This window comes from Loxodonta africana, chromosome X (genome assembly GCF_030014295.1).
Source record: "Loxodonta africana isolate mLoxAfr1 chromosome X, mLoxAfr1.hap2, whole genome shotgun sequence".
Lineage (NCBI taxonomy): Eukaryota > Metazoa > Chordata > Mammalia > Proboscidea > Elephantidae > Loxodonta > Loxodonta africana.
Genome location: NC_087369.1, coordinates 66,290,951 through 66,314,683, shown reverse-complemented (window position 1 = coordinate 66,314,683; position 23,733 = coordinate 66,290,951). Strand labels below are relative to the sequence as shown.

General features: G+C 38.8%; 1 protein-coding gene across 3 annotated transcripts in view; it reads left to right on the top strand.

The window, feature by feature from the left end:
• Positions 1-23,733, top strand: part of PFKFB1 (6-phosphofructo-2-kinase/fructose-2,6-biphosphatase 1) — a 185,712-nt gene that overhangs the window by 114,498 nt on the left and 47,481 nt on the right. For all 3 annotated transcript variants that reach the window (XM_023539368.2, XM_064278359.1, XM_064278358.1), the window contains exon 2: positions 18,780-18,905. In XM_023539368.2, the coding sequence (XP_023395136.1) occupies positions 18,780-18,905 (126 nt within the window). The remainder of the gene's footprint in view (positions 1-18,779; positions 18,906-23,733) is intronic.

The following is a 23,733-nucleotide window of genomic DNA, read 5'->3' as shown; positions in this document are numbered from 1 at the left end:
ATTCCTATTTTGCTTTGAGTTTTTCTCATGAATGGGTGTTGGGCTTTGTCAAATGCCTTTTCTGCATCAGTTGATAAGATCATGTGGTTCTTGTCCTTACATTGATTGTTTTCTAATGTTGAACCATCCCTGCATACCTGGTATGAATCCCACTTGGTGGTGAATCAATTTTTTTGATATGTTGTTGAATTCTATTGGCTAAAATTTTGTTCAGGATTTTTGTGTCTAAGTTCATGAGGGATATTGGTCTGTAATTTTGTTTTTTTTTTTTTTGAGTCTTTACCTGGTTTTGGTATCAGGGTTATGCTGGCTTCATAGAATGAGTTTGGGAGTATTCCATCCCGTTCTGTACTCTGAAATACCTTTAGTAGTGGTGGTGTTAACTCTTCTCTGACAGTTTTGTAGAATTCTCCAGTGAAGCCATCAGGGCCAGGGCTTTTTCTTTGTTGGGAGTTTTTTAAATTACTTTTTCAATCTCTTCTTTTGTTATAGGTTTATTTAGTTATTTTGTCTCTGTTTTTGTTAGTTTAGGTAGGTAATGTGTTTCTAGAGTTTTGTACATTTCCTCTAGGTTTTTAAATCTGTTAGAGTACAATTTTTCATGGTATTCTGTTATAATCCTTTTAATTTCATTTGAGTCTGTTGTGATATTGCCCATCCGACTTCTAATTGGGGTTATTTGCTTCGTCTCCTGTGTTTCTTTTGTCAGTCTGGCCAATGGTTTATCGATTTTGTTAGTTTTTTTAAGAAACAGCTTTTGGTCTTGTTAACTCTTTCAATTGTTATTCTGTTTTCTATTTCATTTAGTTCTGCTCTAATTTTTATTATTTGTTTTCTTCTGGTACCTGAGGGTTTCTTTTGTTTCTCTCTTTCTATTTGTTCAAGTTGTAGGGATAATTCTTTGATTTTGGCCCTGTCTTCTTTTTGTCTGTGTGCATTTATTAATATTAATTAACATCTGAGCACCACTTTTGCTGTGTCCCAAAGGTTCTGATCAGAAGTGTTTTCATTCTCATTGGTTTCTATGGATTTCTTTATTCGATCCTTAATGTCTTCTATAATGCAGTCTTTTTTGAGCAGGGTATTGTTTAGTTTCCAAGTGTTTGATTTCTTTTCCCTGCTTTTTCTTTATTGATTTCTACTTTCATGGCCTTATGGTCAGAGAAGATGCTTTGTAATATTTCAATGTTTTGGATTCTGCTAAGGCTTGCTTTATGACCTAATATGTGGTCTATTCTAGAGAATGTTCCGAGTGCACTAGGAAAGAAAGTATACTTGGCTGCTGTTGGGTGGAGTGTTCTGTATGAGGTCAAGTTGTTTCAATGTGGCACTTAGATCTTCCGTGTCTTTATTGAGCTTCTTTCTGGATGTCCTGTCCTTTACCAAAAGTGGTGTGTTGAAGTCTCCTACCATTATTTTAGAGCTGTCTATCTCACTTTTCAATGCTGATAGAGTTAGTTTTATGTATCTTGCAGCCCTGTAATTGGGTGCACAAATATTTAATATGGTTATATCTTCTTGGTATATTGTTCCTTTGATCATTATATAGTGTGCTTCCTTGTCCTTTATGATAGATTTAACTTTAAAATCTATTTTCTCAAAAATTAATATTGCCACTCCTGCTCTTTTTTGATTGTTGTTTGCTTGATATATTTTTTCCATCCTTTGAGTTTTAGTTTGTTTGTGTCTCTAAGTCTAAGGTTTGTCTCTTGTAGGCAGTATAGAGTTGGATCGTGTTCTTTAATCCGTTCTGCCACTCCCTGTCTCTTTATTGGTGAATTTAGTCCATTTATATTCAGGGTAATTATGGATAGGTATGAATTTAGTGCTATCATTTTGATGTCCTTTTTTGTGTGTTGTTGACAGTTTCTTTTTCCCACTTAGTTTTATGCACTGAGTAGATTATCTGTATATATTGTCCTTTCCTCCTATTTGTTGTTGTTGATTTTATTTCTGCTCAGTCTCTTTTTTTTCTTGTATTTTATTTTGATGTGTAGGATAGATTGTCTCCTTTGTGGTTACCTTTTTATTTACTCCTATTTTTCTAAATTTAAACCTAACTTTTATTTCTTTGTATCACCATATCTTCCCCTCCATATAGAAGATCTATGACTATATTTCTTAGTCCCTCTTTATTTTTTATTTATTTATTTTATTAACTTTTATTGAGCTTCAAGTGAAAGTTTACAAATCAAGGCAGTCTGTCACATATAAGTTTATATATACCTTACTCCTTACTCCCACTTCCTCGCCCCCTAATGAGTCAGCCCTTCCAGTCTCTCCTTTCGTGACAATTTTGCCAGCTTCCAACTCTCTCTATCCTCCCATCCCCCCTCCAGACAGGAGATGCCAACACAGTCTCAAGTATCCACCTGATATAATTAGCTCACTCTTCATCAGCATCTCTCTCCTACCCTCTGTCCAGTCCCTTTCATGTCTGATGAGTTGTCTTCGGGGATGTTTCCTGTCCTATGCCAACAGAAGGTTTGGGGACCATGCCCACCGGGATTCCTCTAGTCACAGTCAGACCATTAAGTATGGTGTTTTTATGAGAATTTGGGGTCTGCATCCCACTGATCTCCTGCTCCCTCAGGGGTTCTCTATTGTGCTCCCTGTCAGAGCAGTCATCGATTGTGGCCGGGCACCAACTGGTTCTTCTGGTCTCAAGATGATGTAGGTCTCAGGTTCATGTGGCCCTTTCTGTCTCTTGGGCTCTTAGTTATTGTGTGATCTTGGTGTTCTTCATTCTCCTTTGCTCCAGGTGGCTTGAGACCAATTGATGCATCTTAGATGGCCGCTTGTTAGCATTTAAGACCCCAGATGGCACATTTCAAAGTGGGATGCAGAATGTTTTCATAATAGAATTATTTTGCCAATTGACTTAGAAGTCCCCTTAAACCATGGTTCCCAAACCCCCGCCCTTGCTCCACTGACCTTTGAAGCATTCAGTTTATCCCGGAAACTTCTTTGCTTTTGGTCCAGTCCAATTGAGCTGACCTTCCATGTATTGAGTGTTGTCCTTTCCTTCAACTAAAGTAGTTCTTATCTACTAATTAATCAGTAAAAAACCCTCTCCCACCGTCCCTCCCTCCCCTCCTCGTAACCACAAAAGTATGTGTTCTTCTCAGTTTATACTCTTTCTCAAGATCTTATAATAGTGGTCTTATACAATATTTGTCCTTTTGCCTCTGACTGATTTCGCTCAGCATAATGCCTTCCAGGTTCATCCACGTTATGAAATGTTTCACAGATTCATCACTGTTCTTTATCGATGCGTAGTATTCCATTGTGTGAATATACCACAATTCATTTACTCATTCATCCGTTGATGGACACCTTGGTTGCTTCCAGCTTTTTGCTATTGTAAACAGAGCTGCAATAAACATGGGTGTGCATATATCTGTTTGTGTGAAGGCTCTTGTTTCTCTAGGGTATATTCCGAGGAGTGGGATTTCTGGGTTGTATGGTAGTTCTATTTCTAACTGTTTAAGATAACGCCAGATAGATTTCCAAAGTGGTTGTACCATTTTACATTCCCACCAGCAGTGTATAAGAGTTCCAATCTCTCCGCAGCCTCTCCAACATTTATTATTTTGTGTTTTTTGGATTAATGCCAGCCTTGTTGGAGTGAGAAGGAATCTCATCATAGTTTTAATTTGCATTTCTCTAATGACTAATGATAAAGAGCATTTTCTCATGTATCTGTTGGCTGCCTGAATATCTTCTTTAGTGAAGTGTGTGTTCATATTCTTTGCCCACTTCTTGATTGGGTTGTTTGTCTTTTTGTGGTTCAGTTTTGACAGAATCATGTAGATTTTAGAGATCAGGCGCTGGTCTGAGATGTCATAGCTGAAAATTCTTTCCCAATCTGTAGGTGGTCTTTTTACTCTTTAGGTGAAGTCTTTAGATGAGCACAGGTGTTTGATTTTTAGGAGCTCCCAGTTATCGGGTTTCTCTTCATCATTTTTGGTAATGTTTTGTATTCTGTTTATGCCTTGTGTTAGGGCTCCTAGGGTTGTCCCTATTTTTTCTTCCATGATCTTTATCGTTTTAGTCTTTATGTTTAGGTCTTTGATCCACTTGGAGTTCGTTTTTGTGCATGGTGTGAGGTATGGGTCCTGTTTCATTTTTTTTGCAAATGGATATCCAGTTATGCCAGCACCATTTGTTAAAAAGACTATCTTTTCCCCAATTAACTGACACTGGGCCTTTGTCAAATATCAGCTGCTCATATGTGGATGGATTTATATCTGGATTCTCAATTCTGTTCCACTGGTCTATGTGCCTGTTGTTGTACCAATACCAGGCTGTTTTGACTACTGTGGCTGTATAATAGGTTCTGAAATCAGGTAGAGTGACGCCTCCCACTTTCTTCTTCTTTTTCAGGAATGCTTTGCTTATCCGAGGCTTCTTTCCCTTCCATATGAAGTTGGTGATTTGTTTCTCTATCCCCTTAAAAACTGACATTGGAATTTGGATCGGAAGCGCATTGTCTGTATAGATGGCTTTTGGTAGAATGGACATTTTTACTATGTTAAGTCTTCCTATCCATGAGCAACGTATGTTTTTCCACTTAAGTATGTCCTTCTGAATTTCTTGTAGTAGAGCTTTGTAGTTTTCTTTGTATAGGTCTTTTACATGCTTGGTAAGATTTATTCCTAAGCATTTTATCTTCTTGGGGGCTACTGTGAATGGTATTGATTTGGTTATTTCCTCTTCGATGTTCTTTTTGTTGATGTAGAGGAATCCAAGTGATTTTTGTATGTTTATCTTATAACCTGAGACTCTGCCAAACTCTTCTATTAGTTTCAGTAGTTTTCTGGAGGATTCCTTAGGGTTTTCTGCGTATAAGATCATGTCATATGCAAATAGAGATAATTTTACTTCCTCCTTGCCAATCCGGATGCCCTTTATTTCTTTGTCTAGCCTAATTGCCCTGGCTAGGACTTCTAGCACGATGTTGAATAAGAGCGGTGATAAAGGGCATCCTTGTCTGGTTCCTGTTCTAAAGGGAAATGCTTTCAGGTTCTCTCCATTTAGAGTGATGTTGGCTGTTGGCTTTGCATAGATGCCCTTTATTATGTTGAGGAATTTTCCTTCTATTCCTATTTTGGTGAGAGTTTTTATCATAAAAGGGTGTTGGACTTCGTCAAATGTCTTTTCTGCATCAATTGATAAGATCATGTGGTTTTTGTCTTTTGTTTTATTTATATGGTGGATTACATTAATGGTTTTTCTAATATTAAACCAGCCTTGCATACCTGGTATAAATCCCGCTTGATTGTGGTGAATTATTTTTTTGATATGTTGTTGAATTCTATTGGCTAGAATTTTGTTGAGGATTTTTGCATCTATGTTCATGAGGTATATAGGTCTGTAATTTTCTTTTTTTGTAATGTCTTTACCTGGTTTTGGTATCAGGGAGATGGTGGCTTCATAGAATGAGTTGGGTAGTATTCCGTCATTTTCTATGCTTTGAAATACCTTAAGTAGTAGTGGTGTTAACTCTTCTCTGAAAGTTTGGTAGAACTCTGCAGTGAAGCCGTCCGGGCCAGGGCTTTTTTTTTGTTGGGAGTTTTTTGATTACCGTTTCAATCTCTTTTTTTGTTATGGGTCTATTTAGTTGTTCCACTTCTGAATGTGTTAGTTTAGGTAGGTAGTGTTTTTCCAGGAATTCATCCATTTCTTCTAGGTTTCCAAATTTGTTAGAGTACAATTTTTCGTAATAATCTGATATGATTCTTTTAATTTCAGTTGGGTCTGTTGTGATGTGGCCCATCTCATTTCTTATTTGGGTTATTTGTTTCCTTTCCTGTATTTCTTTAGTCAGTCTAGCCAATGGTTTATCAATTTTGTTAATTTTTTCAAAGAACCAGCTTTTGGCTTTGTTAATTCTTTCAATTGTTTTTCTGTTCTCTAATTCATTTAGTTCAGCTCTAATTTTTATTATTTGTTTTCTTCTGGTGCCTGATGGATTCTTTTGTTGCTCAGTTTCTATTTGTTCAAGTTGTAGGGACAGTTCTCTGATTTTGGCTCTTTCTTCTTTTTGTATGTGTGCATTTATCGATATAAATTGGCCTCTGAGCACTGCTTTTGCTGTGTCCCAGAGGTTTTGATAGGAAGTATTTTCATTCTCGTTGCATTCTATGAATTTCCTTATTCCCTCCTTAATGTCTTCTATAACCCAGTCTTTTTTCAGGAGGGTATTGTTCAGTTTCCAAGTATTTGATTTCTTTTCCTTGATTTTTCTGTTATTGATTTCTAGTTTTATTGCCTTGTGGTCTGAGAAGATGCTTAGTAATATTTCGATGTTTTGGATTCTGCAAAGGTTTGTTTTATGACCTAATATGTGGTCTATTCTAGAGAATGTTGCATGTGTGCTAGAAAAAAAAGTATACGCTGCAGCAGTTGGGTGGAGAGTTCTGTATAAGTCAATGAGGTCAAGTTGGTTGATTGTTGTAATTAGGTCTTCTGTGTCTCTATTGAGCTTCTTACTGGATGTCCTGTCCTTCTTCGAAAGTGGTGTGTTGAAGTCTCCTACTATAATTGTGGAGGTGTCTATCTCACTTTTCAGTTCTGTTAAAATTTGATTTATGTATCTTGTGGCCCTGTCATTGGGTGCATAATTACTTAATATGGTTATGTCTTCCTTATCAATTGTCCCTTTTATCATTATGTAGTGTCCTTCTTTATCCTTTGTGGTGGATTTAAGTCTAAAGTCTATTTTGCCAGAAATTAATATTGCTACTCCCCTTCTTTTTTGCTTATTGTTTGCTTGATATATTTTTTTCCATCCTTTGAGTTTTAGTTTGTTTGTGTCTCTAAGTCTAAGGTGTGTCTCTTGTAGGCAGCATATAGACGGATCGTGTTTCTTTATCCAGTCTGAGACTCTCTGTCTCTTTATTGGTGCATTTAGTCCATTTACATTCAGCGTAATTATAGGTAAATAAGTGTTTAGTATTGTCATTTTGATGCCTTTTTATGTGTGTTGTTGACAATTTCATTTTTCCACTTACTTTTTTGTGCTGAGAGGTTTTTCTTAGTAAATTGTGAGATCCTCATTTTCGTAGTGTTTGACTTTATGTTTGTTGAGTCGTTACGTTTTTCTTGGCTTTTATTTTGAGTTATGGAATTGTTATACCTCTTTGTGGTTACCTTAATATTTACCCCTATTTTTCTAAGTAAAAACCTAACTTGTATTGTTCTATATCGCCTTGTATCCCTCTCCATATGGCAGTTCTATGCCACCTGTATTTAGTCCCTCTTTTTGATTATTGTGATCTTTTACATATTGACTTCAGTGATTCCCTGTTATGAGCTTTTTTTTTTAATTAATCTTAATTTGTTTTTGTGATTTCCCTATTTGAGTTGATATCAGGATGTTCTGTTTTGTGACCTTGTGTCATGCTGGTATCTGGTATTATTGGTTTTCTCACCAAACAATATCCTTTAGTATTTCTTGTAGCTTTGGTTTGGTTTTTGCAAATTCTCTAAGCTTGTGTTTATCTGTAAATATCTTAATTTTGCCTTCATATTTGAGAGAGAGTTTTGCTGGATATATGATCCTTGGCTGGCAGTTTTTCTCCTTCAGTGCTCTGTATATGTCGTCCCATTCCCTTCTTGCCTGCATGGTTCCTGCTGAGTAGTCTGAACTTACTCTTATTGATTCTCCCTTGAAGGAGACCTTTCTTTTCTCCCTGGCTGCTTTTAAAATTTTCTGTTTATCTTTGGTTTTGGCAAGTTTGACGATAATATGTCTTGGTGTTTTTCTTTTTGGATCAATCTTAAATGGGGTTCGATGAGCATCTTCGATAGATATCCTTTCGTCTTTCATGATGTCAGGGAAGTTTTCTGTCAGCAGATCTTCAACTATTCTCTCTGTGTTTTCTGTCCTCCCTCCCTGTTCTGGGACTCCAATCTCACGCAAGTTATCCTTCTTGATAGAGTCCCACATGATTCTTAGGGTTTCTTCATTTTTTTTTAATTCTTTTATCTGATTTTTTTTCAGCTATGTTGGTGTTAATTCCCTGGTCCTCCAGATTTCCCACTCTGCATTCTAATTGCTCGAGTCTGCTCCTCTGACTTCCTATTGCGTTGTCTAATTGTGTAATTTTATTGTTAATCTTTTGGATTTCTGAATGCTGTCTCTCTATGGATTTTTGCAACTTATTAATTTTTCCACTATGTTCTTGAATAATCTTTTTGAGTTATTTAACTGTTTTATCAGTGTGTTCCTTCGCCTTTTCTGCAGTTTTCCTTATTTAGTTTCTGATGTATTGAAGCATTCTGTAAATTAGTTTTTTATATTCTGTGTCTCATAATTCCAGGATTGTATCTTCATTTGGGCGAGATTTTGATTCTTTTGTTTGGGGGGTTGTAGAAGCTGTCATGGTCTGCATCTTTATGTGGTTTGATATGGACTGCTCTCTCTGAGCCTTCACTGGGAAACTTGTTTTTCCGGAAAATCCGCTAAAAAAAAAAATGCAGTCAGATCCCTATCAGAACTGCCTTTGGATTAGAACTGCCACCTTGTTCCCTGTAAGGATGAAAGTCCGAGATTTGGATCATATACGCTTGGCTGTAGGTGGTTCTGTGTTTTTAGTCCAATTAGGGATGGATTTTTGGTCCCTGGGTTTTTTGTGGTTCCTCTCTCAGGCCGGAAGAGTGGGTTAGGAAAAGACCAAAAGAAAAAAAAAAGCGGGGGGGAAGCAAAGCCGCCATGGAGCCGGAGCCGTCTCCCTCTGGCTCAGGAAATTCCTATGTTAATGAAGCCACCTGGGGAGGGTGGGGGAGGGATCAGAGAGATAGGAGAGTAGTACCTCAGAATATAGCCAGAGTTGCTTGTCTTGCTTGGAATGACTATTTTATCTGAGATTCCCGAGGGGCGTTTCGCCTATGTGTGCTGGCTGTGTGGAGATTGCCCCCGGGGGTCTGGCCCGCTGAAGCCGCGGTCAGATCCTCCGCTGCCAATCCAAAGCCCAGCGTCAAGGTTCCCCTGCTGGGACGCTGGTCTCCCGGCTCCAAAATCAGTCACTGCCTCCTGGGGACTTCTCGTTCTGCCAGCCGCGTCACCACACCGCCCCCGCGGACCGGCTGGGCCCCCTCCCGGTGTTAGTTCAGGGAAGTAGAGCTGCGCCCCGTGCTTCCGCCATGACAGCACCCAGTCAAAAGCCTGGTGCCAAGCTTCCCTGGCTGGTATGCTGCACTCCCGGCTCCAAAACCAGTCACTGCTTCCCGAGGACTTCTCCCACCAGCCGCGTCGCCACGCCGCCCACGCGGACCGGCTGAGCCCCCTCCCAAGTTCAGTTCAGGGGGGTAGGGCTGCGCCCCTTGTTTGCGCCGTCACATGATTTATGAGTTCAGCTCCCCTGGGCCCAGACCTAATCTCGGCGCCAAGGTAACCTGACTGGGACGCTGGCTCTAGGCTCCGAAAACAGTCGCTCCTTCCCCCGTATTTGTTCGTTTTCCGTCTCTAAATCTGTGTTTGTTGTTCAGGGTTCGTAGATTCTTATGTATGTGATCGATTCACTTGTTTTTCCGAGTCTTTGTTGCAAGAGGGATCCGAGGTAGCGTCTACCTAGTCCGCCATCTTGGCCCTGCCTCATCTCTTTATTGTTTTAATGTTGTCTTCTTTTACATAATAACCACTGTTTCTGTTTCGAGCATTTTTTTATCTTGAATTATTTTTGTGATTTCCCTTTCTGGGTTGATTTCTGATTTCTCTGCCCAGTGTTCTAGTGTTGGATTGATAGCTGATGTTGATTTTCCAACCAAAGAACTCCCTTTAGTATTTCTTGTGGTTTTGGTTTGTTTTTTAGGAATCCCCTAAACTTCTGTTTATCTGGAAATTGTCCTAATTTCACCTTCATATTTGAGAGACAGCTTTGCTGGATGTAAGATTCTTGGCTGACAATTTTTTTTCCTTTAATTTTTTTTATAAAAGTCATCCTATTGCCTTCTTGCCTGTATGGTTTCTCCCAAGTAAAAAAAAAAAATTTTTTTTTTGTCTGATCTTATTGACTTTCCTTTGTAGGTGACTTCATTTGTCCCTAGCTGCTCTTAAAATTCTCTCTGATCTTTGGTTGTGGCAAGTTTGATTATAATATGTCTTGGTGACTTTCGATGAGAGTTCGATGAGCATATTGGGTGGATATCTTCTCATCTTTCACGATATCAGAGAAGGTTTCTGCCAACAAACCTTCAACAATTCTCTCTGTATTTTCTGTTATCCCTTCCTGTTCTGTTACTCCAATCACTCGTAGGGTATTTTTCTTGATAGAGTCCCACATGATTATTAAGCTTTCTTCAGTTTTTTAAATTCTTTTTTCTGATTTTTCTTTAAATATATTAGTGCCAAGTGCTTTATCTTTAAGTTCAGAAATTCTGCCTTCTTCTTGCTCAGTTCTGCTCCTCTGTCTTTCCATTGAGTTGTTTACCTTTGTAACTTAATTGTTAATATTCTGAATTTCTGGTTCCTGTCTGTCTATGGATTTTTCTAGCTTTTTAAAATTTCCATTATGTTCCTGAATAATCTTTTTAATTTCTTTATCTGTGTGTTCCTTGGCTTGTTCTGCATACTGCTGCGTTTCCTTCCTGATGTCTTGAAGGGTTCTGTATATTAACCTTTTGTATTCTGCCTCTGGTAATTCCAGGAATGTACTTTCATCTAGAAGATCTATGGATTCTTTGTTTTCAGAGCTTGTTGAGGCGATCATGGTCTGTTTCTTTATGTGACTTGATATTGACTGTTGTCTCCGAGCCATCTATAAGTTATTGTATTAGTTTATTTTATGCTAGCTTACTGTGTCATAGCCTCTTGCTTTGTTTTGTTTTAAAAAAATGCCCAAATGGGATGTTTGAGTGAGGTAGCTTGATTATTTTCACCTTTGGAGCTCTAACGTCTGTCACCAGATGGCTAGAGCTATTATCAGGTATATCATTCTGGGAGTCCATTCACTTTTCTTGTATGAATTCAGCTCAGGTGTCCAGGTAGCTGATCATCAGGTGTGTGGTACAGGCTCTGTCCTACAGTCTGAGAGGGGCAGGGGTGATTGGTGTAGGTACTGGTATATGGCTGTAGCAGGAGATCACACTCTGAACAAGGCAGGGGGCTGAGAATCGACCCCCAAGTGTCTCTGTGGAAAGCGTGTCCCTGTTCCCTAGATTATACAGTTGGGTGAGTTCTGCAGACAGACCATGGGCACCCAATGTTTTTGGTTGTAAGGACTGGGAGGTACCAGTTATCATTGGACCACTGTCATGGGTGGCTGTGTGACCCAAGTGGAGCCACCAGTCCTTAGGCTCCTGATGTGGGTAGGTGAGGACCCTGTTTAAGAGGCAAAGCAATGTCAAACACCAAACACCTACCTCTCTGCCCTAGAGCTGGAATTGTTTGGAATCTGCCAACAAGGGCCTAATCTCCTGAAATAGGCCCACACAGGTCCATGGAGAGGGGAAAGATACTCAAAGTCCATGTACCATTTCTGCCTGGACAGGAGCCACTTTTGTTCTGAGTCCCCCTGGTTAGTAGAGCTGAAAATTATCTTTTCCCCCAATTGCAGATTTATTCCTTCTCCAAGGCCGGGAGGATGGCTCTAGGTGCTCAACAGGGCCTATCTCAGGCCCAGGGAAATCAGCCGCTGAAACCGGCTTGGGATTGGGGTGGGGGGGTCTGGTAAAATATACTTAAGTACTTAGCTTTTGCCGAGAGCACCATTCTTCTCTGTTTCTGGAGGTGTGAGTAGGCTGTGTGGCTGGCTGCTTCTCCCTGAGGAAACTGGGGCTGAACACCAGTACCAGCTCATCACAGCTGCTCCCAGGAATGGTGCCTAAGGGCTCCCCACCATTCAGGTCCAGTAACTCCTCTCCACTTCTGAATGGTGTCTTCCTCTCCCTGCCCCTCGGTTCGTTTTCCAAGCTAGTCTTTGATGTTCAGGACTCCTAGCTTGTCATAAATATACTCATTTCACTTGGTTTTTTTTTTTTTTGGTCTTTGTTGTAAGAGGGCTCGCCAGAAGCATCTGTCTATTCCACCATCTTGGCTCTGCCTGATGCCAAGTCTATTTAAATATTCATTTCAAGATAGTTCATGATTGCTCATTGAAGAATTCTTGTAATAGTTTTAAATCTGTCATCTCATCATTCACGTCTATTGATTGTCTTTTTCCATGTTAGTTGAGGTTTTCATAGTTATTTGTATGCTGATCGATTTTAGTTTTTGTCCTAAACATTGTGAGAATTGTTTTGAGACTCTTAATCTTATTTATATCCTATGGAGTAGGTTGATGTTTTTGCCTCAGCGTTCTGTAGGTTACCGTTTTCAAAGACTTTGCAGAACTATTTAGGTCTGTCCTGCATATGCTCCACCTAGTGGTAAACTGGGACACGGCTGGAGATCTACTTGCTAGTTCATTTTTCTAAGTCTTTGTATGCTAGTTAAATTAGATCAAAGAACTCACAGGTCAGGGGTGACCCCAGAGTTTCAAAACAACTTTATGCGGTTGCTTTCTAAAGCTCCTTCCTCTTCCCAGTGCTTCCTGGTTACTTGGACTCCCATTTTAGTCCTCTGTTCAGAAACTGTCCACTCTCATGGTTGTACCACTTCCAAGAACAAGTTGCTGGAGGATAGAGAGAGAGGAAAAATTAGTGTAAGGATTCATATTGCCCTCTTGGAGCCATGGCTCCGCCTAAAGGGAGGTTCCTTTTCTTCAGAGTTTTGATTCCTAAAGACGCTCATTCTGGGCCACTTGTCTTAGTTTCTTAGTGCTGCTATAACAGAAATACCGGAAGTGAGTGACTATAATGAACAGAAATCTATTTTCTCATTTTTTTTAGGAGGCTAGAAGTCCAAATTCAGGGGACCAGCTCTAGGAGAAGACTTTCTTTCTCTGTCAGCTCTGAAAGAAGGTCCTTGTCTCTTTTCAGCTTCTGTTCCTCGGTTCCATGGTGATCTTCATATTTTATCTATCTTCACCAATCTGTGCTTCCTTGCTTCTGTGCCTGATGGGCTCTTTTGATATTTCAAAAAGTAATTGGCTTAAGATACACACTAGATTAATATGACCTCATTAACATAACAAAGAAAATTCTATTCCCATATGGAATTAAAGGGATTATGATTTACAACGCTGTTTTGAGAGTACACAATTCAATCCACACACCTTTTTTGCTGGGACCACCTTTGCTGCCACTGCCCATTGTGGAACCAAAGAAGAAGTAGAGTAAATAAAAACCCAGAGGATTTCCCCCACTTTCTCATTCATAGCTTTAAGAGTTCTGTTTTTCACTCCTCAAGCCAAAACTACAAGGCTCCTGTACCTCACTCTGTCTGCTAAACAGTGTTCACTTCTGGGTTTCAGGCCATGTTAAATTCAGGCCTGGGGTACTGGAGAGAGAGAAAATACATTGAGCTCATAACTGTTTAGGTGGTACTTCAAACTCGTGTTTATCCCTGATCAACTTGTCAATACTTACTTTTCAGTTTTCAAGTAGGTTTCCATACATTCTATTAAGGCTTTATAGTTTAGTTAGTGGGAGATAAAAGAAGGTCCCAGAACTGGAGTCAGCTGTATGTTTTGTAGATCGTGTATAGTTAGATTTTGCTTTTATTCCTAATCTGACAGTCTCTGTTTTTTAATTGATTTGCTTAGGTGATTAACACTTAAAGTGATTATTAATATAGTTGGATTGAAATCTACCATCTTACTGTTTTCTATTCATTGAATTTGTTCTTTGTTCCTTTTTCCCCTCCTTTTCTGCCTTCTCTGGTTTCATCTGAACATTTTCTATGATTCATTTTATCTCCTCTATTTACTTATTTGGAAACCCTGGTGGTGTAGTGGTTAAGTACTAGGGCTGCTAACTAAAGGGTCGGCAGTTCAAATCTGCCAGGCGCTCCTTGGAAACTCTATGGGGTAGTTCTGCTCTGTCCTATAGGGTCGCTGAGTCGGAATCGACTTGACCGCACTGGGTTTGGTTTTTTGTTTTATTTACTTATTATTTGTATGTTCTTTAAAAAAAACTTTTTGATTACTCTAGAGTTTACAATGTGCATTTTAAATGAGAATCCATCATTACATAATACTACACCCAATTTCATGTCCCATCTTCATGTTATTGTTGCAATCATTTTATTTTTACATATGCTGTAAACACCGAATACATTGTTACTATTACTGCTTTAAATGGTTATCTTTTAAAACAACTAATAATAAGAAAAATAAAAGGTTATACTTTGCCTTCATTTATCCTTTTCCAACTCTTTTCATTTTATTTATTTGTGTAGATCTAATTTTCTGACCTGTTTCGTATCCCTTTTACCTAAAAAATTTCCTAGGCAGGTCCACTAGTGATGAATTTCCTCAGTTTGTTTTTTTTGGAAAATATTTTGCCTTCATTTTTGAAAGATTATTTTGCTGAATTTAGAATTCTGGACTGGCAGATTTCTTTCTTTGAACATTTTAAAGGTTTCGTTCCACAGTCTTCTTGCTTATGTGGTTTCTGAAGCCTGCTGAACTTCTCTTTGTTCCTCCCTAGGTAAGATGTTTCCTCCTTCCCCTTTCCTTCAAGATTTTGTTTTTTTTCCTGGCTTTCTGAAGTTTAAATTTGCTAGCTAGAGTGTAGGGTTTGGGGATATTTATCCTGCATGGTGTTTTCTGAGCTTCTTGCTCCTGTGGTTTGGTGCCTGCATTAACTACACTAAAGGGACAAGGTGGGCCAATCCCACCTTTATTGATAATTGCATGGTAAAGATCAGCATGAATTTAATTCCCACCTGAAACTGGATCCAGTCTTCATCTTCCTACATCTCCATTATCCTCGTTGCCAGCCACACACATGACACGTTCTCTGACCCTAACTGCCCAGAGTTAGAGCAGACCTTACAAGGGAGAAGGACTCTGTACTTCAGATAGAGTGCCTGCACAGTCTTTCTCTGACTCCTGGTCACCCGGAGCTATGTCTTCACATAAGTTAGAAGGACTCTGTCTTTCAGATAGAGTGCATATGCAGCTATTCTGTGAATTAACCATGCAGAGCTAAGTCAGAGTTCACAAATTAAAAGTATTCTGTCCTTCAGACTGCTAAATAGGCAGATGCCAGCCCCTGCTCACCCCCATTTCTCTCTGTGGTTTTGTTAATTCTCTAGAACAGCTCACAGAATTCATGGAAACTCTGGTGGTATAGTGATTAGGAGCTATGACTGCTAACCAAAAGGTCAACAGTTCATATACACCAGATGTTCCTTGGAAACCCTATGGGGGCAGTTCTACCCTGTCCTATAGGGTCACTATGAGTCAGAATCAGCTCATTGGCAATGGGTTTGGTTTTTTTTTTGGTTTACCTATTGCAGTTACCCATTTATTATAACCCAAGAGAGTACAACCAAAGAGACATGAGGTCTGGGAGGGTTCCTGGTGCTGGGCTTCCATGTCCTAGTGGATGCACCACCTTCCCATGTGCTTTGAGATCTTCCAGCAACCTGGAAACCCAACTACTTTTGTGTTCAGGGCCTTTATTTGACTTAATTACACAGTCATGATTGATTGAATCATTGAATGTTTATGATTGGTTGCATCATGCCCTCCTCTTTTCCTAAGGTTGGCTGACCAGGTGTGGTCTTTAGGGCTCCCACTCATTTGTACATCCTTAAGTATTACCTGGATGTTTTACAAAACAAACGCACCTTGATTGTTTGAGAAATTTCAATGGCTATCTTTCAGGAACCAAAGACAAAGGTTGAATTGAATTTTTGACCCACAGTGTCAGTCACTAATTTTGAATTTTTTGGCAATTGTTTCTTCAAATATTTCTTCTGCCCCATTTTGCCTTTCTTCTCCTTCTAGTGTCCAGTTATGCAAATATTATACTGTTTGATATTGTCCTACAGTTCTTTTTTTCTTTTCCTCTTTTTTTCTCTACATTTCATTTTATGTAATTTCTATTGACCTACCTTCATCTTCACCTATTCTTTCCTCAGCTGTATCAAGTCTACTGATGAGCACATTGAAGACATCGTTCCAGTCTGTTACTGTGTTTTTTCTCTTGTGTTTCCGTTTCATTCTTTCTTATGGTTTATATCTCTCTGCTGAAATTACCTTTCTGGTCTTGCATATTGTCTAGTTTTTCCAAAAAAGTCTTTAACATGTTAATCATGGCTATTTTAAATTCCCTAATTCCAACATCTGTCATACCTGTGTCTGGTTCTGATGATTTCTTTGTCTCTTCAGACTATATATATATATATTTTGCCTTGATTCTTCCATTTGCGCTGCTCCCTGGAGACAGTCTATCTCTTGTAGCTCTTCTAGAAGCATTCCAATGTTATTTTTTTTAGATTAATGTATACACTTAAAACCAGTTAAAGTGACAAATATTTTATATATATGTTTTACCACAATAAGATAAAAATAAGAATAATACATTACTAACAAGTGTGGTTTATCTCAGAAATGCAAGACTTTTAATATTTGAATATCAATCAATGTCATTCATCATATTAATTGACTAAAAGATGAAAGCCACATGATCACCTCAATAGATGCTGAAAAAGCATCTGACAAAATCCGACATCCATCTGTGATAAAAACTCTCAGCAAGTTACAAACAAAAGGGACATACCTACACCTGTGAAAGGGCACGTACAAAAAAACCTGCAACTAATATTAGACTTAATGCTAAAATGTTAATTTTGTTTTCTCCAAAGATCAAGAACAAAACATGAATGTCTTCTCTTATCGATCTATTCAACAGTTTACTGGAAGTTTTAGCCAACACAATAAGATAGGAAAAAAAAATGACATTTGAATTTTAAAAAAGAAAAAAAAAGCTGTCTTTATTCAGAGAAGGCATGATTGTCTTTGTGATGAAACCTCAGAAAAAAAAAAAGCTACTAGAACCAATAGGCAACAGGTTAGTGTAGCAAGGTTGCAGGACTCAAGATCAAATAAAAGCAATTGCATTCTAAATAATAGCAATAAACAAGTGGAAATCAAAACAAAAAATACCGTTTACAATAGAATTTAAAAGTATGAAATACTTAGGGATAAATCTGACCACAAATGTTCAAGATTATTGCACTGAAAACTACAAAATATTACTGAAATTTAAATATTTAGAAAAAATATCCGGATGGCTATTCAGCAAAATGGTAACAATGGCCATGGCTAGGTGGACTCATTATGAGTGGTTTTTATTTTCTCCTTTTTGCTGTATAATTTCTGTAATTTTGGTACCATGGATTTGCATTGCTTTTTGTAATGTAATGCTGTCCTATAACTTATCCAAATAAAAAAATTATATTGTGACAAAATATATATAACATAAAATTTGTCATTTTAACCATTTTTAAGTATAAGATTCAGTGGCATGAATAACAATCACAATGTTATGTAACCATCACCACTATCTACTTTCAAAACTTTTCATCACCACAAACAGAAACTCTGTACCCATTAAGCAATTAAGCAATAACTCCTCATACCCCAGGCCCCTTAGCCCCTGGTGATTTCTAATCTACTTTCTATCTCTATGAATTTTCCTATTCTAGATTTTTAATATAAGTGGAATCATACAGTATTTTCTCTTTTGTGTCTGTCTTATTTCACTTAGCACGATGTTTTCGATGTTCATCCATATCATAGCATGTATCAGACTTTCATCCCTTTTTATGGCTCAATAGTATTCTATTATGTGCATATATCACATTTTGTTTCTCTATTCATCTGTTGATGGACACTTGGATTGTTTCCACCTTTTGGCTACTGTAAATAATGCTAGTATGAACATTGGTGTAAAAGTATCTGAGTCCCTGTTTTCAGTTCTTTCAGATATATATTCCCATAGCCACTGTTATTTTTACTTGATGCATTTAGTCCCTTAGTGGTGAGTGGAGGATTAGGGACATTCTTTAATGTTCTGATTAAGACTCAGTCTTATACAATTTTATCCTGATTCTTAGAGGTGTGGCCTTCAGAAGTGTTCTTGCCCCTCCTCCAGATATATTGTTGGGCCTCCCTGTAGGTTTAGAGCATTTTTTCCCTGTTTTCCTTCCGAGTTGTAGTAGGTTTCCACCAGTGCCCTCATTTTCTGTTGCCCTTCCTTCTGCAGATTAAGGTTTTTGTCCCTTAGGGACAATAGGGTAGACTGGTCTGTACAGAGTTTCAGTGGTTTGGACCATTCCTTTCTGTCAGTTGCAGTGTGTGTCCACCAGTGCTCTCAGACTACACTTCTGTTGCTTTTTCCCGTGAATATTAAGGCTTTGCTCCATAAGGGATATGGTGGAAGTGGTCTGGGCAGAATTTCAGCATTGACTGCTGTTCCCCTCCCCAACCCAGAACTACAGGAGATCTTTCTCAGGATTCTCCCTAGTCTTCCGTATCACCACCTGGTGGGATTCCTTAGAAATCTGTAAAAGGGTGCAAAATCTCTTTTGTCTACAGTCCCTAGGGACTTCATACTCATACTAGCCCACAGCCGGTCTTTAGTAATTCATTAAAATATTTTAGCTGAATCTTAGTGGTATTTATGTCAGGTAAGCAAATGCTTGAGTCCTGTTTCTACAGATGCCTGTCTCTACAGATTTTGGGTTAGCTGTTTGCCCTGCAACCTCAGTTTTCTGATGAGTTCAAGAAAAGTTATTAATTTGCATTTTTTACAGCTTTTTTTTTAAATCTTGTTGTAATGGTGGAAGAGATGCTCTTTCCAACCCTGTATCTCTGAACCGATACCAGAAGTTCATATGAACCTGAGGATAAGTTTTTAAGGCTCTGTTTGTATTCCAGCATCCATCCCACAGTTTACCAATTCCCCCACGATGGTGATCATGGTGGGTTTACCAGCTCGAGGAAAGACCTACATCTCCACGAAGCTCACAAGATATCTCAACTGGATAGGAACACCAACTAAAGGTATGTTTCTGGAACCCTGTGTTATCCAGACCCCTACAGATCACTGGCTGAAAACACAGCAAAGTAGAAGGCTTCAGAGGGGCCAAAGGCCTCACATCAAAAATTCCTCATCACCTTCATTCCTGTAATAAGACTACTACTACTACTACACTGATAAATTTCACAAATTATTGAGCACATACTCTGTGACCAAATCCACGCTGGGCACTGAACGTAGAGAAGCGAATAAGGTCAGATGTCTGCTCTCAAGGAGCTCCATGATCTCAAGACTTCAAAACAAGCCAATGAGAAACAACTATTTTGGTTACAATTACTATCATTAACATAACAATATTACCATTTTTATTAGAATTACAATTTTATCACCATTTTATAATTGAGGAAATTAAGGGTAAAGAGGTGATTACCTTGCCCAAAAAGTGCCTTGCCCTGAAAGGCCAGTAAGTGACAGAACCAGGATATTAACCCAGGTCTATTTGATTTCAAAGCCTGAATTTCATTATATGAGGTTCAATGCCTGGCTCTACTGATAGGAAGAGAAAATAATCCCACGTTGGCCCCACACTCTCTTTTTCTTCATTTTATCCCCATCCTTCTTTCTCTTGCCCATCACAACACTGTATCCACCTGTCTCCCTGCTTCTCCCTCTCCAGGTCTTCTCCTCTCTTTCTCCAATTTTTTCATTCCATTCATCTACTTTCTATAATTCACTTTGAAGAGTTCCTCAAGAGTTTTCCATGCGCCATGCTAGGCATTGGGAAGCAGAAATGGATGAGACTCTCGCCCTGTCCTTGGAGAGTTCTCAGTGTGGCTGGGGATGCCAAGAGTACCACTTGTCACCTGGGAATTCTGCAACAGAGTGCTAAGGGGGCTCACAGGAGAGAATCACTAACTGGAAGGCAGCAATACTTCCCAGATAGAGTGTATTTGCGCTGGGTCCTGTGGAAGGAGTAGGACATTGGCAAAAGAGATGGAGAGAAGGAATAGCTTATGTGGAGGAGTTCAGGCTCAAGGAGCCACTCTTGAGTGTAGGGAAACATAGGACAGTAGCAGGTGGGTCTCTGCCCTAATGCCCCTGCTTTCCATTTGCTCCACTCCAATCTATTCTCACAGAGACCTCCAGAGTCATATTTCAAAGTACAAAGCTAACCATGCCTACAGCTTCCAAGGGCCCCCTTAGCCTGCAGGTTTAAATCTGAGCTCCTTAGCCAGTCATTCAAGAACATCCACAGGAGAAAGCGGAAGCTTCTCAGTGTAGTATTTGAGACAAGAGTATCAATAGCCTTCTCTGATCACTCCAAGTGGAATTAGTACTTCTTTCCCCTCACTCTCTTGCTTGGCTCTGTGTTGCCTCGTTAAAACACTTAAACTGGTTGAGAGATCTCTCTTTACTAGTTTTCTCTTTGACCCGCTGTTGGACTGTGAGCTCCTTAAGGGTCCCATCATGAGGATCTGCTTCATCGCTGAGACTCCAGAATTCATGACCTGCTTTACATAGTAGGCTTCAGAAAGTCTTTGTTGAATGAGTGAGTGAAATATGACTTACCTCTTCAGCTGCTTATCTGCTTTCTCCTCCTTTTCTTCCCTCCTCTCTACTATTTCACCATTACAAATGGGAATGACCTAGAGAGGGCAGCAAATTTAGGCTCTCCCTCATGATACAGAGAAATGAAAGAACATTGGACTAGGATTCAGAAAGCCCAATATGATTCTGCCACTACCTCATTTACTGTTTGACACTTGATTATTGTTTTTACCCCCTGGATCACAGCTTCCTTATCTATCCAATGGAGTAAAGCATTAACAGTGTTGGACAACCAAGAATTCTATATCTGGAAAACTGTCCTTCAAGAATAAGGGGGAAATTAAGACATTTCCAGATAAACAAATTCTGAGAGAGTTTGTAACCACTAGGCATGACCTACAAGAAATGCTAACAGGAGCTCTTCATATGAAAAAAAGGACACTAGACATTTTAGACATTAACTCAAAGCTGTACATAGAAAAAATATCTCCATTAAAGGTAGTTTTAAGATATTTTTGCTTGGTAATTCTAGTTGTTACATTTTTCATACTTTATGCTCACAAATGCATAAAAAATAAGTATAAACTTTTGCCACGGGGGACATAATGTATAAAAATGTAGTATGTGGGGATTCTGAGAAGATAACTGCACAAACAGATTTACGTTCCCAACCTTCTCCACATATGCACCAAGAAATGCAATGAGAAAAAATCTGCTCAGCCCTGAGGGACTATAAAATGGTGGACAAAAGACAGCTGCAAGGAGCTGCAGACAGACCCAAGGCAACAACAAATCTGTTATGGTAGAAAAAAAGCTTTTTCCAATGTCTCCACCCCCCCATACCCAGCCTTACAAATTGGAAGCCATCATGAATGGCTACAGTGACTCGCAACTGATGGCTACAGCAGAGCCCACTCCTCCAGGCAACACATGGCTCACCTGTGCACAGGGAAGGGTCCTGATCTCTAGCTTTGATATAAACAGATCAGATCTCCCTGGTGCTCCATTCAGGGTATAACTGCACCTCACCCTCCCAGCGTGCCAGACAGATGGCTGCCACAGTCCCTGTTGGCCCATTGCTCACCTGAGCATAGTGACAGGCCTCTATCTCTGACTCCAAGATAAGTGAGCCCTCACAGAGTTGGGGAGGGAGCAGCGATCAGGACTGAGGGCTACACCCACCAGACGATGGTTCATTTAGTGTGGCTTTTCTAACCAGTTTGTGAGGCACTAAAGGACTGCAAACTTGGTCTGGAGGGAAACACAACCATCATGTAGCAGAGGAGGGAGCGATAACCAAAGACAAATCTGTGCCCCCTGGAGGATGAATCGACTAGAGTATGTTTTCTGTTCTGTTTGGGAGCCTCCGAGAGACGGAACCCTTGGTCTGGACTGAAATGGAGTTGCCACAGAAAGGGAAAGAAAATGGTAAGCAAAGCCTGCAGGCTCTGCTCATCTAAGAGTTTCTTGCAGAAAGTAGTGCTGTTGAAAACACTAAACACTCAGGAGACTTGAGAAAGCTAACACCTTGTAAAATTTTAATGTCCTACTTTCAACAAAAAAATTACAAGGCCACAAACTGGAAATGATGATCCATTCAAGTGAACAAGATGAAGAGAGAGAATTTGTACTTATGGAGGCCCAAATAGTAAACAGATTGGAAGAATATAACACAACAATATTAAGCAAGCTCAAAGATTTAAAGGAAAATATAAAGAGCTAAAGAAAATCAGGAAAATGATGCATGAAAAAAATGAGACTTTAAATAAAAAATAGACACATAAAAAGAAACCAAACATAAATACTGAAACACAGTGTTCTTCTCACAAGTCTTGGAGATCAGAAGGCAATTAATGACATATTTAAAATGCTGGAAAAAAAGAACTGTCAGCCAAGAATACCATATCTGGCAAAACTGGCCTTCAAGACAGGAAAGCTGATAATGGGGAACCCAAGGTCGAGAAGGGGAGAGTGTTGAAAGGTAGTGGAGTTGTCAATCAATGTCACAAAACAATATGTGTATTAATTGTTTAACGAGAAACTAATTTGCTCTGTAAACCTTCATCTAAAGCACAATTAAAAAAAAACTATCCTTCAAGAATGAGGACAAAATTAAACATTTCCAAATAAAAGCTCACAGAGTTTATAACAGTAGACCTGCCTTATAAAAACGCTAAAGGATGTCCTTCAGATGGGAAAGAAAGGACACTAGACAATAACTTGAAGCTGTAGATAGAAAAAAAAAACTCCTTTACAGGTAATTACAAGAGTAGGTATATAATGGTAAGTTTTAAGGTATTTTTCTTGGTAATTCTAGTGGTTATGTCCTTCATGCTTTAAAATGACAAGTGCATAAAAATAAGTATAAATGTATGCTGCAGGACACATGATGCATAAAGATGTGATTCGTGATAATAACAACATAAATGGGGTGGGGGAAAACAGTATACATTTACAGATTTCAAAGGTTACTGAGTTAAATTGGAATAAATTTAATCCAAGTTGTTATAAATGTAAGATGTTAAATGTAATACACGTGGTAACCACAAAGAAAATATCTAAAAACAAAAACAAAACAAACACTCAAAAGGGAAGAAGAGAATCAAAATAGTTCACTACAAAAAAAAATCAATAAAAGGCATTTGACAAAGTCCAACACCCATTTATGATTAAAAAAAAAAAACTCTCACCAAAATAGGAATTGAAGGAAAATCCTCAACATAATAAAGGGCATCTATACAAAGCCAACAGCCAACATCACTCTAAATGGAGAGAGCCTGAAAGCATTTCCCTTGAGAACAGAAACCAGACAAGGATGCCCTTTATCACCACTCTTATTCAACATTGTGCTAGAGGTCCTAGCCAGAGCAATTAGGCTAGACAAAGAAATAAAGGGCATCCGGATTGGCAAGGAGGAAGTAAAATTATCTCTATTTGCAGATGACATGATCTTATACACAGAAAACCCTAAGGAATCCTCCAGAAAACTACTGAAACTAATAGAAGAGTTTGGCAGAGTCTCAAGTTATAAGATAAACATACAAAAATCACTTGGATTCCTCTACATCAACAAAAAGAACATCGAAGAGGAAATCACCAATTCAATACCATTCACAGTAGCCCCCAAGAAAATAAAATACTTAGGAATAAATCTTACCAAAGATGTAAAAGACCTATACAAAGAAAACTACAAGTACTACTACAAGAAACTAAAAAGGACCTACTTAAGTGGAAAAACATACCTTGCTCATGGATAGGAAGACTTAACATAGTAAAAATGTCTATTCTACCAAAAGCCATCTA